We start from the raw sequence: 20,482 nt of genomic DNA, 5'->3' as shown, positions 1-20,482 counted from the left end.
CAACTGGAGAAAGTCTGCGTGCAGCAATGAGGACCCAATGCAGCCAAAAATAAATAAATAAATAAATAAAATTTTAAAAAAGAAAGAAAGGAAAATACTTAAAAAATAAATAAATAAAGAGATACTTTACATAAGAAAGAATTAACCTAGAAGGATGTTAGATATTCAGGCCCCAACCAATTTCCCAAGTAAGACACAGACTTTTACCCGAGAAGAAAGCGTGTAAAGTGAATCTCTCTCACCTTTTCTCGTTGATCAAGGATATGGGATACAGCTGCGGTCATGCAGAGCAGTATCTGCAAAATCTTTGGTAAGTATGCACTGATCAGATGACTAATGTTCTTTAATACTATCTCAAGGCTATTTAAGATACCGTGCTGACGACCCAAAGGAAGAACTTTAGACAAATCCAAATCGTCTACTGCTTGAATGACAGCAGAATGGCATTCTCCTAGTGAAACAGAGAGAAGCAGAGATAGCATGTGAAGGGAAATATTAGTTTGTTACTATTTATAATTATAGCTTCCTTTCACTTTCCCTCAATAATACAGCATTTTCTACTGTTATAATGATTTACAGATGATAATGTACTTCACTTGTATTTTTTCTCCTTTTGATTCTTACCCAACATTCAATGAGCTAGATGTGGTAGCTTTTACTACTATCATTTTATAGATGAGGAAACTGGGTAGTAAAGGAAAGTAAGAAACTTGTGACAGAACTAAGCCTCTAAGCCCAATTCTCACCCTATTTATACTATTCCTCAAAACCTAAGGACTTCCATTTTATTCCATCTAGCAACTTTCCACACATTTTCTCCCTCTCAACTTTCATGGACTCTGCTATCTTCAGCAGTTTCAAGGAAAATGTCTTATTACATTATAAGCTCCTTTAAGGCTGAGAATCAAGTGTTTTATTTCTCTTGCAGCCCCTGATAAATAAATAAAACAATGGTCCTTTATAAACAGGTACCATACTGATTTCATAATTTACTTAAAAGACTTGAATTGTTATTGCTTGAGCTTTACTTCAAACCAACTGGTATGAGATCATGAGCTTACTGATTCATACACCAAAACAGTCTATCCATAAGGGTATCATTAATAGCTACCCTCTTACAATAGAGGCTATTACACTGAACAAAAACTCTTCTATTCATTACAGCCAACTTCCTTCACAGGACTATATTATACTGAATGAAAACCTTTCAACAGCTATATCTATTATCCTCTCCCCTCCCCCACCCCCCAAGGGGGAAAAAAAGCGCAACACATTACCCTATAAATAAATATCTATGCTTGCCCAAAACAAAGCAATTTTAAGACTGGAGCAGAGGTACTGTAGTCGGGAAGATCTGTGTTCAAACACCAGGTTCACCATGGGCAAAACACTTACCTCTCTAAGCCTCAGTTTCCTTATGTATAAAATGGGGACTATCAAGTACTGAAACCTAATGTGGCTGTTTTAACAGTCAACTGAGTTGTACGTAAAGGGCCTGTCATAATGTCTGGCATGAAGTAGGAACTCAGTAAATGTTAGCCATTATTATTACTATTAATTACTAACATTGCATACTGGAGAACATACCACAGAGCAACACAGCTCATTGTATACACTTACTAATCCACTTTGTTTAGACCATGAGGTTGAGAGCAGAGATTATAAATACTAATTTTTCTATATTCAACAGAGTGTCTGGGGTGCAGGAGGTATTCAACAAATCATTACGTAATAGTTGAATGATTCAGTGAATGAATACGTGCCAAGACAATTAAGATTAATTTTGCAGCATGCTTTAAGTTTCTAAGGAGAAACTTATTCATCATATATGGATAAGTATCATTTTTCAAATGGCCTAAATGTACAATAACAACAAAAAATACACATTTTCTAATCAGGGGCTTATTAGCACAGGGGTGACGATAATCCCCAGGATCATCTGTTAGCTCCACCTAATTCAATCAAAGTTTAAAATAAAACTGCATGTCAGCAAAAAGACCACCTTCGAGATTAGGAAGAGTGACCCCCTTAGAAAGATGCCCAAGAGCGTGGGAAACAGCCTGAGACAGCAGAGGTCTGAGCAGACAACATGCATGCAGAGCGGCAGCTAGTTGATAGCTACCATTCTTGAAGTGCTTCACAGGCTCAAATAGCAGGTCTAAGAATATCTGGATCTCTTCAGGCTGGGTCCCAGCGAGGAACCTCAGAATGATGGACATGCGGGTGCCAGAAGCAGATTTCCCCTGAGTTTTACTCCCAGTCTTATTCTTCATTCGGCCATACAAAATTCTAAAAAGTCCAAAGAATGTTATTTGTTTGCACATTCATCCTAAAACATTATTTATCTGCACATTAACCCTAAAACACAGTTGTTTCGTTTTCCTAAAAGGCTAGAATAGTAACTCAACAGATTTAAATGGATACATTCTAAAACAAGGAAGAATGAAAATAAAAATTAGATATTTAATATGGAAATTTTAAAACAACAACAACAAACACAAGGCTAAGGGAAGCAGGAAGAAGGAAATAACAAAGACAATGGCCAGAAGGTGGTTCTTTGGAAGAGAAAAAAAGCAATAAAATAGGCAAGCCAGAGGTAAGTCTAATCAAGGAAAAATGAAAACAAGAATATATAGATTAAAAGGAAGTAAAATAAGAGCATAACTATAAGTAAAATAAGGAAACTGGAAAGATTTCAATTAAATGGGTAATTTTCTGGAAAAAACACACATATAAATAAGCAAAAGGAACTTAAGAAACCCTGAATAAATGAGTAAACTTGGAGCTCACATAGTTTTACAGATGAATTTTTAAAACTTTCAAGGAAAAACAATCCTCATGATATAGTTTCACAGCAGAGAGAAAGAAGGAAACAGTCCTTTTTCATTTATGAAGGTGGTATAGTTGTGATATCAAGATGGATTAAGGAAGAGAAATAAACTACATACCAATATTGCCTAAAAACAAAAAACACAACATTTCTAGCAAATCAAAACCACAATGAGGTATCACCTCACACCTGTCAGAATGGCTATCATCAAAGAGTCTACAAATAATGAAATCTGGAGAGGGTGTAGAGAAAAGGGAACCTTCCTACACTGTTGGTAGGAATGTAGATTGGTGCAGCCACTATGGAGAACAGTATGGAGGTTCCTTAAAAACTAAAAATAGAGCTAACTTATGATCCAGCAATCCTACTCCTGGGCATATATCTGGAGAAAACTCTAATTTTTCTGAAAAGACACATGCACCCCAATGTTGATAGCAGCACTATTTACAGTAGCCAAGGCATGGAAGCAACCTAAGTGTCCAGAGACAGATGACTGGTTTAAGAAGATGTGGGGGGGGGGGGGTGTGTGTGTGTGTGTATATATAAACATATATATATATATATAGTGTGTGTGTGTGTGTATATATATACACACACACACACACACACACACACATATATATATATATATATATATATATATATATATATTACTCAGCCATAAAAAAGAATGAAATAATGCCACTGGCAGCAACATGGATGGACCTAGAGATTATCATACCAAGTGAAGTAAGTCAAACAAAGACAAATATTATATGATATCACTTGTATGTGGAATCTAAAAAATAATACAAATGAATCTACATACAAAACAAACAGACTCACAGGCATAGAAAACAAACTTATGATTACCAAAGGGGAAAGGGAGGGGGAGGGGGATAAATTAGGAGTGTGGTATTAACAGATAGAAACTACTATACATAAAATAGATAAGCAACAAGGATTTACTGTATAGCACAGGAAACTATATAACTGAATCACTTTGCTGTACATCTGAAACTAATACAATATTATAAATACTTCAGTAATAATAAATAAATAAATAACTGGGGGAAAAAACCCATGACATTTCTGAAAACAGTACCCAGTGCTGCATTAAAACGATATTAAAGCTGAATAAGGATTATCCCAGGAATGCAAGAAAGAATCATTAGTAAAATCTATTAGATTAATACAGATCAATAGCTCATAGAAAAAAGTTAATATGATCATTTTAATACATGGTTAATAGTCATTCTAATAAAATTCAACATCCATTTAGCAGAAATACTAAATAACATAGTAATAAAAGCTACTTTCTTAGCATGATAAAACTACTGACTTAACATTCAAATTTTAAAGACAATGGTTTTCAAACTCTTCAATATTAGGATCCCTTTTCAATCTTAAAAATTATTGAAGAGCTTTTGTATATGTGAGTTTTATCTATTGATATTTATCATAGCACAGGTTAAAACAAGTTAGCAAAAGTAACATTTCTAATAAAAATTAGTTATATATTCCAAACCCGTCCCTCCGAAAATTAGTGAGACTAGAGGCATTGTTTTACTTTTTATTTTCCTCCAAATTTCTTTATTGCCTGGCTTATTAGGAGATAAATGAATTCTCATATCTGCTTCCGCATTCAAGCTGTTGCAATATATTGTGGTTGACGAAAATCCAGCCTCACACAGATATGTAGTTGGAGAAGGGAAAAATGTTTTATAAACTTTCAGATAATTCTTTTCCGATAAATGAATTCTCATATCTGCTTCCGCATTCAAGCTGTTGCAATATATTGTGGTTGACGAAAATCCAGCCTCACACAGATATGTAGTTGGAGAAGGGAAAAATGTTTTATAAACTTTCAGATAATTCTTTTCCGATAACTGTGGATATTCCACTTTGATACTACACCAAACCTCAACAGGGAGCAGTTTCTTAAAGGCTGGTTGCAAGGTGGAATCTGAAACCGTATCAGTGAACTTTGTGAACTCTGTTACATTAAAATCCATCTGTCTATCTTGTACTTTGAACAGATCTTTACCCATGAATGATCCTGTAACATGCATCAGTTACTTGGAAAACATGAAAAAAATTCCATGGGAACAAGTGAGCAGCAGAAGTGTCTTATGCATACCTCCCACTTTTGCATATAGAATAATAAAAAGACAAGTACTCAAGGCTCAAGATTTATCTAAGGGCATTGAATGAAACCAGCTTTTTATTTTGTTTTTTTAAAACTCCAGGTCTGTGGCAATGAAGAATGGCTAGCACAGCTGGGAGCCACTGTCCTGATTCCTGCTAAGGCACCCAGAGTTTTACGCATCATTGCTTTTGCCTGGTGAGCACAAATGTTAGCACAATGGAAAAGGTAATGTCTTAGTAGTATTATGAAAAAAGTTTTAACCTCCTGGACCTCCTGAGAACATCTCTGGGACAGCCCCCACCAAGAAGGAGCAGACCACACTTTAGGAACGACTGCTCTAGAAACATCACTGTTAAAGCCAGTAGCAAGACAAGGATAACCACAACCACTACTACCACAGTTAATTCTTCTGGCTCTGTAAGGAATTCGTAAATTAAAAAACAGAAAAAGAGGGATTTATATCATAAAAGAGAACACAAAATTCATTTGACCGCTATTTACTAAGAGCCATGGAGTTTGCCTTCTAGCAGGGGAGATACACAATAAGAAAAGAGGCTATGCTGGATGACTAAGTATTGTGAAGAAAGGTTGTGGAATGGGCTCTGAGTGGGGTGGTAAATGGAAGAGATGTCGTTAGAGAGGTGGGTCTGGCCTATGTCATAGCAGGCCCTTAAAGGCGTAGTAAGGATTCCCTTTGCTACTCTCAGTAAAATGGGATCTCAAAGGGTTTTGAAACAGGGGACTAACAACCTGACCGATGACTGTTATTCACTATTATTTTTTGACCCAGAAAATCCAATGAAAACTATGAAAACTAGTAATAAAGTTTTGTAACATGGATGGTTAAATAACACAAATCAATAATTTTTATATCTCATAATTAGTTACATACCAAATGAATGAATTATTTATACTATTTCTCAGTAGCAAACCTTAGAGAAATATTGGATTTAATTTTAACAGTATTATTAAAATAACACCATGGCAAGATCCTTCCTCATGTTAGGGACAAAATATGTAAAATAAGTCTCTATAACAATTTGACTTCCCCAAAAGACCAATTTTAAAAGTAAATAATTAAATAAAATTCAAAATGAAATATTCCATTACAATTGCTGAAAGAATCATAATACGATACTCACAATTGTTTTTGTGACGAACTTTTAAAAAATCAATTTTGAAAGTGTATAAATACCTCATCAGAATGGGAAACAGATCTGCTCGGTGGGCTGCTTTCACTACTGTATTATCTTCAGAAATGCTAAAATGCACTATCTCTTCCTTAAAGCTTCTGTCTTCAAGCAATCTTTGTAAGTTTTCCCTTTAAAAATAGAATTCAGCACAAATCATCACTTAATCAATAATCCTTTTTTAAAAAATATAATTAATAGAGTACTATACATATATAAATGAAATAGGTATTAAGAATAGTTTATGCTGTAGTTGACATCCATAAAGGAAAGTCTTCACACAAATACCTTCCAAAATGGCAAGTTTTCAAATTTTAAAAGGTAAAAGGGATTATAAGGAGTTAGTCAATAATTCAGCTGTTTAAAAAAGCATAATATGAAAGCTTTCTTCAGCTCTTACAGTGTGATTATGATGACTCCCTAAGTAACCACCAAGATTTTATGACATTGTATAAGCAAGAAGAAATGATATAACCCCCTCAACACATACTTTTCAATTAATATACTCTCTCCTACCTTATTATCTATGGAGAAGCACTCTTAACAAACAAATATACTTCCAGTTTTCATTTCTTACCTGAAAATAGCATTATGATCACCTTAGAAAAGAGGGAAATTTCCTAGGCCTTTATAAAATTACTTTATAAGAAGATGTCTGGTAGAAAGATTAAAAATCAGCCCCCCAAATATCTCTTTAGCTTCAAATAACTTACCTGTAAGGGAGGATATGTGGATGTTTATATGTCATTATGCAATCCAGTGTTATTTTTTGCACCATTTGATCTTGGTGTAGCAACAACTAGGAATGATATTTTATAGAATAAATTAATGAAGTCAGATATACACATACCATGGGATCATAATTTACTTGTACTAATTTGCTCAACTAAAATTCTTAGAATCTAAATTCTTAGACGTGGGTTAAGGATGATTCCTGATAATAGCTTTACATTTTCCTGGAGGTAAAGGAAGATGAACAGAATATATGCAAAGAACAAAACAGAAACACAACTCTGACACCTGCCTCCCACATGCAAGATTCTCAGGTCTATCTGTCTTTTGGCCAAGGCCAATTCCCTACATGAATCTAGGTTTACACCAACTGGGCTGGTCCTGTGATGAGACAGAGCTCTTCTAATACCGTGAAGGTAACAGCAGTCAGGAAGATGCCAGGAAAGAAGACCTGGCTCTGAAGCCTCTCTGATCAGTCAGCTCAGAATTTTGTTTCCTGTGGACAACTGAGAGTTTTGAGCTCTGGCTCTATAAACAAGTTATATCTGAATTACGGGCAAAACAAGGACAAATTCTGATGAAATAATATGTTTCATTTAAAAAACATCCAAATGAAAAGAGAAAATCTCGTTTCCCCAGATGGTTTAGAATGACATCCAATGCTTACTCTGCTTCTGACGTTAATTTTTTTCTGCAACGTTTTTTGGAATTCAAGGTCATATATTGTGATTTCCATGGACTATTATTCTATCTTTTTTCACTCAGTCGAAAAGATCCTGAAACCCTGGCGCTCCATAAGGCTAACTTGCCTAGCAGTGAAAAGTAGCAGCTCTCTCAGCACAAACCCTCACTCCCTTCTAAAAACGAATTCTCACGAGACAACTAACGCTTTGTTATACTCACTGTTAATACAGCCGATCAATGTTTAGTCACCCCAAATTTCTTTAAAAATCCGCTAAATTAGTACTGTCTAAAACTGTTTCTCAAGATACAGAAAATATCGGTTAATTAAAAAAAAAATTAGACTTAAAGTGTAGATATGGGCCCTATTTCAACAATTATTGAAAACCTAAAAGTTATTTTGGCAAAGAAAAAGGGAGAGAAAAGTTCACAAGTAACTGTAGTGGCAAGAATTTATTTTACTTACCTGAAGATACAGCTCATATAATTTGGATTCCAGATATAAGGCTCGTGGATTCGAAAACTTAGAGAAAACTTGCAAATGAGCAATTAACTGCCTAAAAAACAAACAAAAAAACCCCGAGAAAAACAGAAAAAACAGACATTATTTTCTTGAGATGATAGTACCCACTAATTTTAGTCTCTGACAGGTACTCTGAACACCTTGACTATAGTTTCACTGTGAATTACACAGACAAGTTTTAATTATTTGCATTTAGGAAATCATTCTCCAGGAATTCCAAATCTCAGGCAGGTCCTCCCCTGAAATCTAGGCTCCCCACCCCAGAAAGTCATTCAGGATGTCCTCAGAATGGTTTAAACTAAACCAAATGTAGAAAGAAAGTAATCAAAATGGTAATACATTCCAAAATTGAACACAGATAATTCTTGGAATGATTCCTTATCTAGCTCCTATGCAGTAGACAGCAAAGTGGAAAAATATACACTTCCTCACTTTTATATAACATAAAAACTGATGTCAGGCAACAGAGGTCCAAGTTTGGGTAACTGTGGCTCTTGCTTACCAAGAAGGAGGAAGAAAGAGCAATGTTCTGTGGTAAAAGTTAAATCTGAAGATGGGGTTGCCTCAAACAAACCACATCATCTACCAGGACAGAATGAGAAGAGCGCTTCTCCTGCATTTACATGGTCAACTTTCTAATCCATAGACTCTACAAGGCTTTAAAAATACTTGAGAAAAAACTGTTTTCTCTCTGTGTATAATTTATAAGAGGTATTAGAACTTAAAAAAAAAACCTGAATGAATAAATTATTACGATTTGGAGAGATTTCATTTGCCTATCTCAAAAACATAAGCAGGGAGAAGTGAAGAGAGGTGGAAACCAAGCTGCATGTGTGGTTCTGCCATTCTGAGCTGTTGACTTTGGGGAAAGTCACTGAATGTCTCAGAGTCTCAGGTTCCTCATCTTGACAAAGACAAGACCTCCCAGATTTTCTGCGAGGATTGAATGAAAGACCACAAGTTGTGGTGCTTCAGCTCCCAAGGGTTTAGCAAACAATGCATTTCTCTGTTTTAGGCAAAAGAAAGCAAAACTGTGAAAGCCCTACTAGTTAATATAGAGAAAAATGGCTGGAAATTATGACCTCTTTAAGATATTGTAGAGAAATAGGGGTAAGGGAAGCACTATTATTTATATTTAGCTTAAATGCCTGTGATGATTAGTCTTATGTGTCAACCTAAGTTACAGTACCCAGTTATGTAACAAAACACTAATCCAGGTGTTGCAATGAAAATATTTTGTACATGTTGTTAACATCTACAACGAGTGGACTTTAAATAAAGGAGATTACCCTCAATAATGTGGATGGGCCTCCTCCAATCAACTGAAAGCTGTAAGAGCAAAAACTGATGTTTCTTAGAAAAGGAATTCTGCCGTAAGAATGTCACACAGAAATCCTGCCCTACGAACTTCACATTCAAGACTACAAGCATCAAATCCTGCCTGAGTTTCCAACCTGCTATCTGCCCAACAAATTCTGGACTTGCTGGCTGCTATAATCACGTGAGCCAATTCCTTAAAATAAATCTCTCCACACATACCCCCTCCCCATATATATCTCCATTCTACTGGTTCTATTTCTCTGGAAAGCTCTGACTGATACAATGTCTCTGTAATTACTTATCACTGAGCCTTTGCAGTTTTACAAATAAATTGTTAAAATCTTCTGTTGAAACATACACTCCTTCCCTCAACATTTATTATTTTTTATGTGCCACGTAGCCTTCAGGAGACAAAGAGAACAGGAGCTAATTTTCACGTTCTCATTAAACACTTGCCAGTGAGGAAGGTGTCCCATGGATTATAAAATTGGGCTATGAATATACTGAGATGGCCCCAAGAGTGTGATTATCCATTTACTTACATTGACGGGGAATGCTAGCAACATTCTAGGTTTGGCTACAGGGGCCAGGAAAATTAATTGAGACATGGAACTTATCTTTAAAGAGTTTTTAATTTACATGGATGATTTATGAGAGAATTAGTACCCAAGGCAAGGAGCAGCACCTGATTACAGGTATGAAGAGCTGTTATCAAAGTCTGAAGGTGGGTAAGATAACTTCTAGTTTAAAAGCCAGGAAGCGCTTCAGTGAAGAAGTAGAATGAGAACTGTGCCTTGAAGTATGACTAGAATTTCACTTGGCAGCGATGAGGCAAGGGGACTTCAGAAAGAAGGACATAGCAAAGGTCCAGGGGTGGGAATGGAAGAGGTATGAATGCATGAAGAGCTTATTCGTTTATTCAACGAATAAACACAAGGACAAACCTTTGGATAGCTGTTATGCTGAAGGATACAAAGACGAAAACAGCAATCTCTGTCTTAGAGGAAGTAGTAGGGGATAGAATGCTCAGAGTTGTGAGAAGGTAGGACCAGAGAAGGAACTATGGTTCCATGAAGCTTAGCCATGATCTTAGTATATAAACTCCTGTGCTTTATACACTATTTCCATTAGCTGGCAAGCCCTTCTGTGCTTGGCAAACTTTTGTCTTTCAGCTTCAAAGGTGCCCTCCCCTTTGTGATAGAATTAAGTCATTTTTTTTTTACTGTGCTCCTGTAACTCCTTTAAAAATACTTCCGTTAAAATATTTCACCAGGCATTAGACTGAGCTTCTAGCTCTGCAGAAGCTAGGTACCATTCATCTCTGTTGCCCAGCACTTGGCAAAAGGACCTCGATACAGTTGCTGAATGATGAGCTAACAAATGGCTCATGGGAAAGACTCAACAAATGCACGTATCAGATTGAGATGTAAAGTGTTAAAATAACACAGCAGCGCCAATCTGGTGGATCTCTGACACCCCAATTCAGACAATATTCAAGTAAGCTGGAGTACCTTCTGAAAGCAGAGTCACTTCTTTTTTCTAACGTTTCTAACAATTTAGGTAAATGAATAATCCAGAGAGTTAGAAAGAGAATGTAACAGCATGGAAAAAAAGAAAGCCAAAAGTAATCAGGAAAAGAAGTCAAAAGGCAAAGTTAAGAGTGCTGATGCGCTTATTTATAAGGGAGAAGATGTTCCATTCTGTGTTGCCCCAGCACACAAACATAATGTCACGATGCTATGAAAGTGAACAACAAAGGTCAAGGGCATTTAACTGCTCCAGGCCCCAGTGCTCTCATCTATAAAAAGGCGCTACAATCAGATGACTCCAAAGTCCCCAAACTCTAACATTCTGTGGCTAAACAAGAAAAAATAAATAATAAGCAAGCGAAGAAAAAACTCAGAACACTGGCAGTTTTCTTCAGGTTGTAAAAGAAAATCTCAGGAAGATTCAGCACTTTGGAAAATAATTATCTGAGTAATTCATCTTGTCCCAGGCTATTTCACAGGAGGTCACAAGAGGTCTCTTCCTGCTCCTCCTGGATCCGTGGATCTGTAATCTTTCAGCAACGCTGAACTTACTTGGCCGCAGCTCTTCGTGTCTTTTTCTTTTGTGAGGGTTCATCTTGGGGCGCCAGCTCTTCCCCCAACTCTTCATCCTCTCCGGCAACAGGTTCCTCTTCTATTTCCTCTGCCCCCAGCCCTCTGCCTTTTCTTCGCAGATCCTGGGTTGGTGCAACTTGCAGATCTGCTGGGTAATACTCATTGCTACAGTGGAAAGAGAGTGATATGAAACAGATGAAGCTAAATATCCTAAATGTTTATGACAGATGTATGTCCCCAGTTCACAGACTCACACACAGAAGAGACATCAGAGGCACCTTAGTCAAGCATCTTCTTCACCATTTAAACTCAGACCCTCTTAAGTACCTAATTTGACAAGTCAATCACTAACTGCAGAAGACAGCCACTTCATTGTTACACTGTTGAAAATATTTGAAATGTCTACTTTGGACTAAGCTGATATCAGCCTCCCTGTCTCTGGAACCACAACTTGGGGAGGAGGGCATAGGGGTAGATTATATTAAAGTATAGTATTCAGTCCTCCAGGTATGACCTGGTAAGACAGGTGGGACTATCAATTCATTGCTTTTGAGAGAAGTCACAACATGACACAGACTCAGACTAAATGTCCAGGCAATGAAAATCAGTAAGGCTTTATGTTTTGGCTCCTCTAAACTAAGCTTGTGCAGATGGTATTCACATTTGTTCTTACTGAATTCCATCCTTTTAACTTTGGTCCATTGTTGTAGGTAACTAATGTTATCTTAAAGGCTATCATTCAGTGCTTTAGTTTTGTGTCACTTTGGTTCATTCATCCAACAATTATTACTTTGTTGTCTGTTTTGTGCATGACACTGGGCTATAGGTATAAGGAAACTGATCAGATAGACTTTAAAGTCCTCACTCAAAAATATACTGATAGGGACTTTCCTGGTGGCACAGTGGTTAAGAATCCGCCTGCCAATGCAGGGGACACGGGTTCGAACCCTGGTCCGGGAAGATCCCACATGCCGTGGAGCAACTAAGCCCGTGCGCCACAACTACTGAGCCTGCACTCTAGAGCTCGTGAGCCACAACTACTGAGCCGTCGTGCTACAACTACTGAAGCCCGCGTGCCTAGAGCCCATGCTCCACAACGAGAAGCCACCGCAATGAGAAGCCTGTGCACCACAACAAAGAGCCCCTGCTCACCACAACTAAAGCCCGTGTGCAGCAACGAAGACCCAACGCAGCCAAAAATAAATAAATTAATTAATTAAAAAATACACTGATACAATACATATTTGAGGATAGCATCCTACCAGCACACCTGGAAGAAATACACTATAGGTTAATACACAACACTATACCTAGAGGGCTGAGACACTACCATACTCAATGCTGTACTCTTAGCTAGCAGGATCTTACCCTTAATAAATAAAAAATAAATGAATGAATGAAATGAGCAAAGTTGTCCTTTACAAACTGCACCATTATCCATTTAAAAACGTGTGTACTATACTCTCAGCCCTCAATTAACCACATGACATATTAACCTTTACCTCCATGCACAGCATGTTCACTCATTCACTTATTACATAATTCATACAAAGCACTTATAAGAGTGTCTAACACACAGCAAGTACTCATTAAATGCCACCTATCATTGAGATACTATTGCTATTGTTAGTCATTCATTTCTGCTTCTGGTTTGGTTCTTCTCAGAGAATGTTTACAAGGGATTCACAATTAGTCCTAATATCAAATTATTTGAAACATATTTAGAAGTATAAATTTATAACTCCCCAAATTAAAAGCCCATAATATATTTCAAAGTCAGAATTAAAGGTGACCTTTCGGTTTTTCATTAGTTTGGATCATTTACAAAAGTATTAGTTCTAAGTAATCAGTGCCAATTAATCTTCAATATTTTAAAAAAATTGTATCTTTTCAGTCTTTAAGTTTTCTTAAACTCAGAGACTCACTTCCTGTTACAGGCTCCTCTCTCCATCCCCACCTCACAGCACCTTGTGCTAGTAGAGGAAGGTCTTTACAGTAGGTTAAGGAGATATTTATATATTTTGGAGATTAATCCTTTGTCCGTTGATTCGTTTGCAAATATTTTCTCCCATTCTAAGGGTTGTCTCTTCGTATTGTTTATGGTTTCCTTTGCTGTGCAAAAGCTTTGAAGTTTCATTAGGTCCCATTTGTTTATTTTTGCTTTATTTCCATTACTCTAGGAGGTGGATCAAAAAAGATCTTGCTGTGATTTATGTCATAGAGTGTTCTTCCTATGTTTTCTTCTAAGAGTTTTATAGTGTCTGGTCTTACATTTAGGTCTCTAATCCATTTTGAGTTTATTTTTGTGTATGGTGTTAGGGAGTGTTCTAATTTCATTCTTTTACATGTAGCTGTCCAGTTTTCCTGGGACCGCTCATTGAAGACACTGTCTTTTCTCCATTGTATATCCTTGCCTCCTTTGTCATAGGTTAGTTGACCATAGGTGTGTGGGTTTACCTCTGGGCTTTCTATCTTGTTCCATTGATCTATGTTTCTGTTTTTGTGCCATTACCATATTGTCTTGATTACTGTAGCTTTGTAGTATAGTCTTAAGTCAGGGAGTCTGATTCCTCCAGCTCCGTTTTTTTCCCTCAGGACTGCTTTGGCTATTCAGGGTCTTTTGTGTCTCCATACAAATTTTAAGATTTTTTCTTCTAGTTCCATAAAAAATGCCATTGGTAATTTGATAGAGATTGCATTGAATCTGCAGATTGCTTTGGGTAGTATAGTCATTTTCACAATATTGATTCTTCCAATCCAAGAACATGGTATCTCTCTCCATCTGTTGGTATCATCTTTAATTTCTTTCATCAGTGTCTTATACTTTTCTGCATACAGGTCCTTTGTCTCCCTAGGTAGGTTTATTCCTAGGTATTTTATTCTTTTTGTTGCAATGGTAAATGGGAGTGTTTCCTTAATTTCTCTTCCAGATTTTTCATCATTAGTGTATAGGAATGCAAGAGATTTCTGTGCATTAATTTTGTATCCTGCAACTTTACCAAATTCATTGATTAGCTCCAGTAGTTTTCTGGTGGCATCTTTAGGATTCTCTATGTATAGTATCATGCCATCTGCAAACAGTGACAGCTTTACTTCTTCTTTTCTAATTTGTATTCCTTTTATTTCTTTTTCTTCTCTGATTGCCGAGGCTAGGACTTCCAAAACTATGTTGAATAATAGCGGTGAGAGTGGACATCCTTGTCTTGTTCCTGATCTTAGAGGAAATGCTTTCAGTTTTTCACCATTGAGAATGTTTGCTGTGGGTTTGTCATATATGGCCTTTATTATGTTGAGGTAGGTTCCCTCTATGCCCACTTTCTGGAGAGTTTTTATCATAAATGGGTGTTGAATTTTGTCAAAAGCATTTTCTGCATCTATTGAGATGATCATATGGTTTTTATTCTTCAATTTGTTAATATGGTGTATCACATTGATTGATTTGCATATACTAAAGAATCCTTGCATCCCTGGGATAAATCCCACTTGATCATGGTGTATGATCCTTTTAATGTGTTGTTGGATTCTGTTTGCTAGTATCTTGTTGAGGATTTTTGCATCTATGTTCATCAGTGATATTGGTCTGTAATTTCTTTTTGTAGTATCTTTGTCTGGTTTTGGTATCAGGGTGATGGTGGCCTCATAGAATGAGTTTGGGAGTGTTCCTTCCTCTGCAATTTTTTGGAAGAGTTTGAGAAGGATGGGTGTTAGCTCTTCTCTAAATGTTTGATAGAATTCACCTGTGAAGCCATCTGGTCCTGGACTTTTCTTTGTTGGAAGATTTTTAATCACAGTTTCAATTTCATTACTTGTGATTGGTCTGTTCATATTTTCTATTTCTTCCTGGTTCAGTCTTGGAAGGTTATACCTTTCTAAGAATTTGTCCATTTCTTCCAGGTTGTCCATTTTATTGGCATAGAGTTGCTTGTAGTAGTCTCTTAGGATGCTTTGTATTTCTGCTGTGTCTGTTGTAACTTCTCCTTTTTCATGTCTAATTTTATTGATTTGAGTCTTCTCCCTCTTTTTCTTCATGAGTCTGGCTAATGGTTTATCAATTTTGTTTATCTTCTCAAAGAACCAGCTTTTAGTTTTATTGATCTTTGCTATATTTTTCTTTGTTTCTATTTCATTTATTTCTGCTCTGATCTTTATGATTTCTTTCCTTCTGCTAACTTTGGGTTTTGTTTTTTCTTCTTTCTCTAGTTCCTTTAGGTGTAAGGTTAGATTGTTTATTTGAGATTTTTCTTGTTTCTTGAGGTAGGCTTGTATAGCTATAAACTTCCCTCTTAGAACTGCTTTTGCTGCAACCCATAGGTTTTGGATTGTTGTGTTTTCATTGTCATTTGTCTTTAGGTATTTTTGATTTCCTCTTTGATTTCTTCAGTGATCTCTTGGTTATTTAGTAATGTAGTGTTTAGCCTCCATGCATTTGTGTTTTTTACGTTTTTTCCCCTGTAATTCATTTCTAATGTCATAGCGTTGTGGTCAGAAAAGATGCTTGATATGGTTTCAATTTTCTTAACTTTACTGAGGCTTGATGTGTGACCCCAGATGTGATTTATCCTGTAGAATGTTCCATGCGCACTTGAGAAGAAAGTGTAATCTGCTGTTTTTGGATGGAATGTCCTATAAATATCAATTAAATCTATCTGGTCTATTGTGTCATTTAAACCTTCTGTTTCCTTATTTATTTTCATTTTGGATGATCTGTCCACTGGTGTAAGTGAGGTGTTAAAGTCCCCCACTATTATTTTGTTACTGTCGATTTCCTCTTTCACAGCTGTTAGCAGTTGCCTTATGTATTGAGGTGCTCCTATGTTGGGTGCATATATAATTGTTATATCTTCTTCTTGGATTGATCCCTGGATCATTATGTAGTGTCCTTCCTTGTCTCTTGTAACATTCTTTATTTTAAGGTCTATTTTATCTGATATGAGTATTGCTACTCCAGCTTTCTTTTGATTTCCATTTGCATGGAATATCTTTTTCCATCCTCTCACTTTCAGTCTGTATGTATCCCTAGGTCAGAAGTGGGTCTCTTGTAGACAGAATATATATGGGTCTTGTTTTTGTATCCATTGAGCGAGCCTGTGTCTTTTGGTTGGAGCATTTAATCCATTGACGTTTAAGGTAATTATCGATATGTATGTTCCTATGACCATTTTCTTAATTGTTTTGGGTTTCTTTTTGTAGGTCCTTTTCTTCTCTTGTGTTTCCCACTTAAAGAAATTCTTTTAGCATTTGTTGTAGAGCTGGTTTGGTGGTGCTGAATTCTCTTAGCTTTTGCTTGTCTGTAAAGCTTTTGATTTCTCCATCGAATCTGAATGAGATCTTTGCCAGGTAGAGTAATCTTGGCTGTAGGTTCTTCCCTTTCATCACTTTAAGTATATCATGCCACTCCCTTCTGGCCTGTAGAGTTTCTGCTGAGAAATCAGCTGTTAACCTTATGGGAGTTCCCTTGTATGTTATTTGTTGTTTTCCCCTTGATGCTTTCAATAATTTTTCTTTGTCTCTAATTTTTGCCAATTTGATTACTATGCGTCTCGGTGTGTTTCTCCTTGTGTCTATCCTGTATGGGACTCACTGAGCTTCCTGGACTTGGGTGGCTATTTCCTTTCCCATGTTAGGGAAGTTTTTGACTATAATCTCTTCAGATATTTTCTTGGGTTCTTTCTCTCTCTCTTCTCCTTCTGGGACCCCTATAATGCGAATGTTGTTGCGTTTAATGTTGTCTCAGAGGTCTCTTAGGCTGTCTTCATTTCTTTTCATTCTTTTTTCTTTATTCTGTTCTGCAGCAGTGAATTCCACCCTTCTGTCTTCCAGGTCACTTATCCGTTCTTCTGCCTCAGTTATTCTGCTATTGATTCCTTCTAATGTAGTTTTCATTTCAGTTACTTCAGTTATTCAGTATTGCTCATCTCTGTTTGTTTGTTCTTTAATTCTTCTAGGTCTTTGTTAAACATTTCTTGCATCTTCTCGATCTTTACCTCCATTCTTTTTCCGAGGTCCTGGATCATCTTCACTATCATTATTCTGAAATGTTTTTCTGGAAGGTTGCCTATCTCCACTTCATTTAGTTGTTTTTCTGGGGTTTTATCTTGTTCCTTCATCTGGTACATAGCCCTCTGCCTTTTCATCTTGTCTATCTTTCTGTGTCGGTCAATTCTTATTCTTCATCTGACTGATGTCTCAGACACATTTGATTCCACTGATTACTCCCTCCTTGAAATACTTCCTTCAAGGGATATTAAGTGGTCTTGGTTCTTCTATCACTCTTTCCTGGCCTCCTTGGCTGATTCCTTATCTTCCAACCTCTGAATATTGCTGTCAGTCCTTGGAAATTTTCCCTCTCCACATTTACACCCCCAGGTGTGACTTCATTCCCTGTCTCATAATTTTAAAAACCATCCATATACTGATGAGTCTCAAATTTACTATGTTTAAACCCAACCTTTCCCCTGAACTTTAAACTGTACATTCAACTGCCTACTTGAGGTCTCTGCTTAGATGTCTATTCAGTATCCCAAACTTAACATGTCTTTAAAAAATGAACTCTTGATCTTCCTCACAAGTCAGCAAACTTCTGCATTTCTGCCAATCTCAGTAAATGGTAACTCTCTTCTTCCAGTTCCTCAGGCCAAAACCTTACAGACATCTTTGATTCCTCCCCTTCCTCCTTCGTGCACCCCCCAAACCCCCATCCCACAAGTGATCTGTTGGCAAGTCCCACAGGCTAATCTAGTTGCAATTCTTCAAAAATATATCTTTTTGAATTGAAATCCTTCAGAAGGTGTCCAGGATTCAACTCTGCCTCTCATCATCTACACTATTCCCGCCTTGGTCACCATCACTCCTTGCCCGGATTTTTGCAATCTCCTCCCAACTCTACTCTGCAGTCCCTCTGCTCTCACCACTGCCGTCCCACAGTCCATCCTCAACACAGCAGCCAGAAAAATCCTCAAGAAAACTGAAATCGTGTCATCCTTCTGCTTAAACCTCCCAATGGTTTTCCATTTCACTGACAGTAAAAACCAAAGTCCTTACTATCACTTAAAGGCCCTACACATATTCAGTCTCCTGTTAATTTTTTGCCCTCGCCTCCAACTACTTTCTTCCTGGATCACCCTGCTGTAGCCACGAGACTCCCTAGCTGTTCCTTGAACAAGCCTGGCAGGCTGTGGTCTGTAGCCTGCCTAACCTAACCCTACAGCATTTTCCCATGTAATGAAATGATTCCAGAGAACATAACTTTTATTGATTGACTAGTACTGTTCTATATACCGCATCCCTTATCTTTAGAGTTTTAAAGCAATCTGACTCTCACACACCATACCTAGTCAAAATAAAACAGTGCTCCAGAAAGTTCTTGTTATTCTTTGAGAGCACATTCCTTGGCATCATGGGAAACAGTCAAGAGGTTCAAAACAGAGTGGCTGAGGTTGAGTTACTGGAAAGTACTTTTAAGCCCCAGGCAGGCAAGAAAACAACCAACAATAGGGCAAGAAATAACAAGGCCACTGTACACTGATCTAACTCAGTACGGCCTTTCTTACTTTGCAGCCTGCAATTTTTTATTAACATCATTTGTGGGCTGGTTAAATTTTGATTCATGTAAGATTAAGTGGTAAACAAAAGTAGTTCAGTTGTTATCTGATGGAGCCAGTGCTTTAGAGAGGTACCAATGATTTGAAAAGATGATAGATATAAGAAAAGAACTCAGCCGATCTGGGAATTTAATACTTTGCACCTTCTCTTCCTCACACCCTACGAGAGACATATTCCTAGGCAAGAACACTTACTTGATAAATCTCAAGAAAAGCGGGGAAAGCTCCCTGGACCGTGGCTCTACCCTTTCTGGGAATTTTGCCAGAGCTCGCCAGAGCAAAAACCGAAAATTGGTATGGTCCAGTCTTTCCTGAAGGTCAGTTTTCAATGCGAACTGCTCATGATAAAGAGTTCCAACGTTTCCTTCCTGAGTCTGCTCCCAACTTGCATCTCCAGTGGACCTCTCCTCATCTCTTGTGTCATTTTGCAGCTCTTTCTCTGAAAGAAAAAAGGTCATCATAACCACTAGAGAAATGTTAACATCTACCCTATGTGTTTCTGCCAGTAACGGCATTGCTTTCTCTAGTAATACAAGCAAACGATAACAGTATCCAAAGGTTATAAAAGATAATACATTTCTCATTTCTGTTTCCCAATTTCATGTGTAATTAAGCAATAGAAATTAAATAGTTAAAACAACCATTTCCCCCCACAGACCCCTCTTTCATATCCCTTTACATACCAGCGTGTGTAGCTGCTTTTTCTAGATGTTCATAGTAGACTTTCCAAAATTGCTTATTTTCCATTTCATGTGCATGAGAACTAAGAGTAAAGATCATAAAACAAAACATGTGGTATGGACCTTATTTTGAGATATCTCATACAAAAAAAAAGTGAAAGGGTATAACTAAAATACTAATTAAGTTATCCCTGAATGTGGGGTCATAAACAACTTTTGTACTTTATTTTTCAAAATGCCTGTTCTGCTAAGGTCTAATATTTAGGGTTTTGAGAGGCCACACATAATATATTTCCAATCTGACAAAAAGCCAGAGTAGCCCCTCTGAAGACAAATGCCTGCAGAAGGACAGATTTCTATAAATGAGGCACAACATATGTATTTTTTATGTGATTATGAAGGTCCTTTTTAGAGCTAAAGGGTTTTGGATACTAGACAGCAAGGGTTTTAAATTTTTAAATTAAATTTTTAATTTTTAAGTTAAAGTTTGGCTCAGTGACTCAATATATATAAATAAAATTATACAATTATTATACAGTACTTATTACTGTAAAAAAATTCAATAATACAGGTGTATAATATAAATTAAAAAGAGAAAGTTCTCCAAAGTTATTTCAAAGTACAGAGAAACATATATAAAACACTTGAATTGTCAAAAACTTGGCATCAGATAGAATAATTAATGTTTACTTTTT

The 20,482-nt window shown here is 36.8% G+C and overlaps 1 protein-coding gene across 1 annotated transcript in view; it reads right to left on the bottom strand.

The window, feature by feature from the left end:
- Positions 1 to 20,482, bottom strand: part of UTP20 (UTP20 small subunit processome component) — a 94,836-nt gene that overhangs the window by 46,211 nt on the left and 28,143 nt on the right. Inside the window, exons 20-27 of the mRNA XM_036864827.1 lie at positions 19,791 to 19,870; positions 19,303 to 19,546; positions 11,486 to 11,671; positions 8,028 to 8,118; positions 6,862 to 6,947; positions 6,154 to 6,279; positions 2,123 to 2,289; positions 243 to 451 (exon numbers count right to left, since the gene is read on the bottom strand). Of these exons, the coding sequence (XP_036720722.1) occupies positions 243 to 451; positions 2,123 to 2,289; positions 6,154 to 6,279; positions 6,862 to 6,947; positions 8,028 to 8,118; positions 11,486 to 11,671; positions 19,303 to 19,546; positions 19,791 to 19,870 (1,189 nt within the window). The remainder of the gene's footprint in view (positions 1 to 242; positions 452 to 2,122; positions 2,290 to 6,153; positions 6,280 to 6,861; positions 6,948 to 8,027; positions 8,119 to 11,485; positions 11,672 to 19,302; positions 19,547 to 19,790; positions 19,871 to 20,482) is intronic.

The sequence above is a fragment of the Balaenoptera musculus genome, chromosome 10 (genome assembly GCF_009873245.2).
Source record: "Balaenoptera musculus isolate JJ_BM4_2016_0621 chromosome 10, mBalMus1.pri.v3, whole genome shotgun sequence".
Lineage (NCBI taxonomy): Eukaryota > Metazoa > Chordata > Mammalia > Artiodactyla > Balaenopteridae > Balaenoptera > Balaenoptera musculus.
The sequence above is the reverse complement of the archived record's forward strand: the minus strand, read 5'-3'. Positions and strand labels throughout refer to the sequence as shown.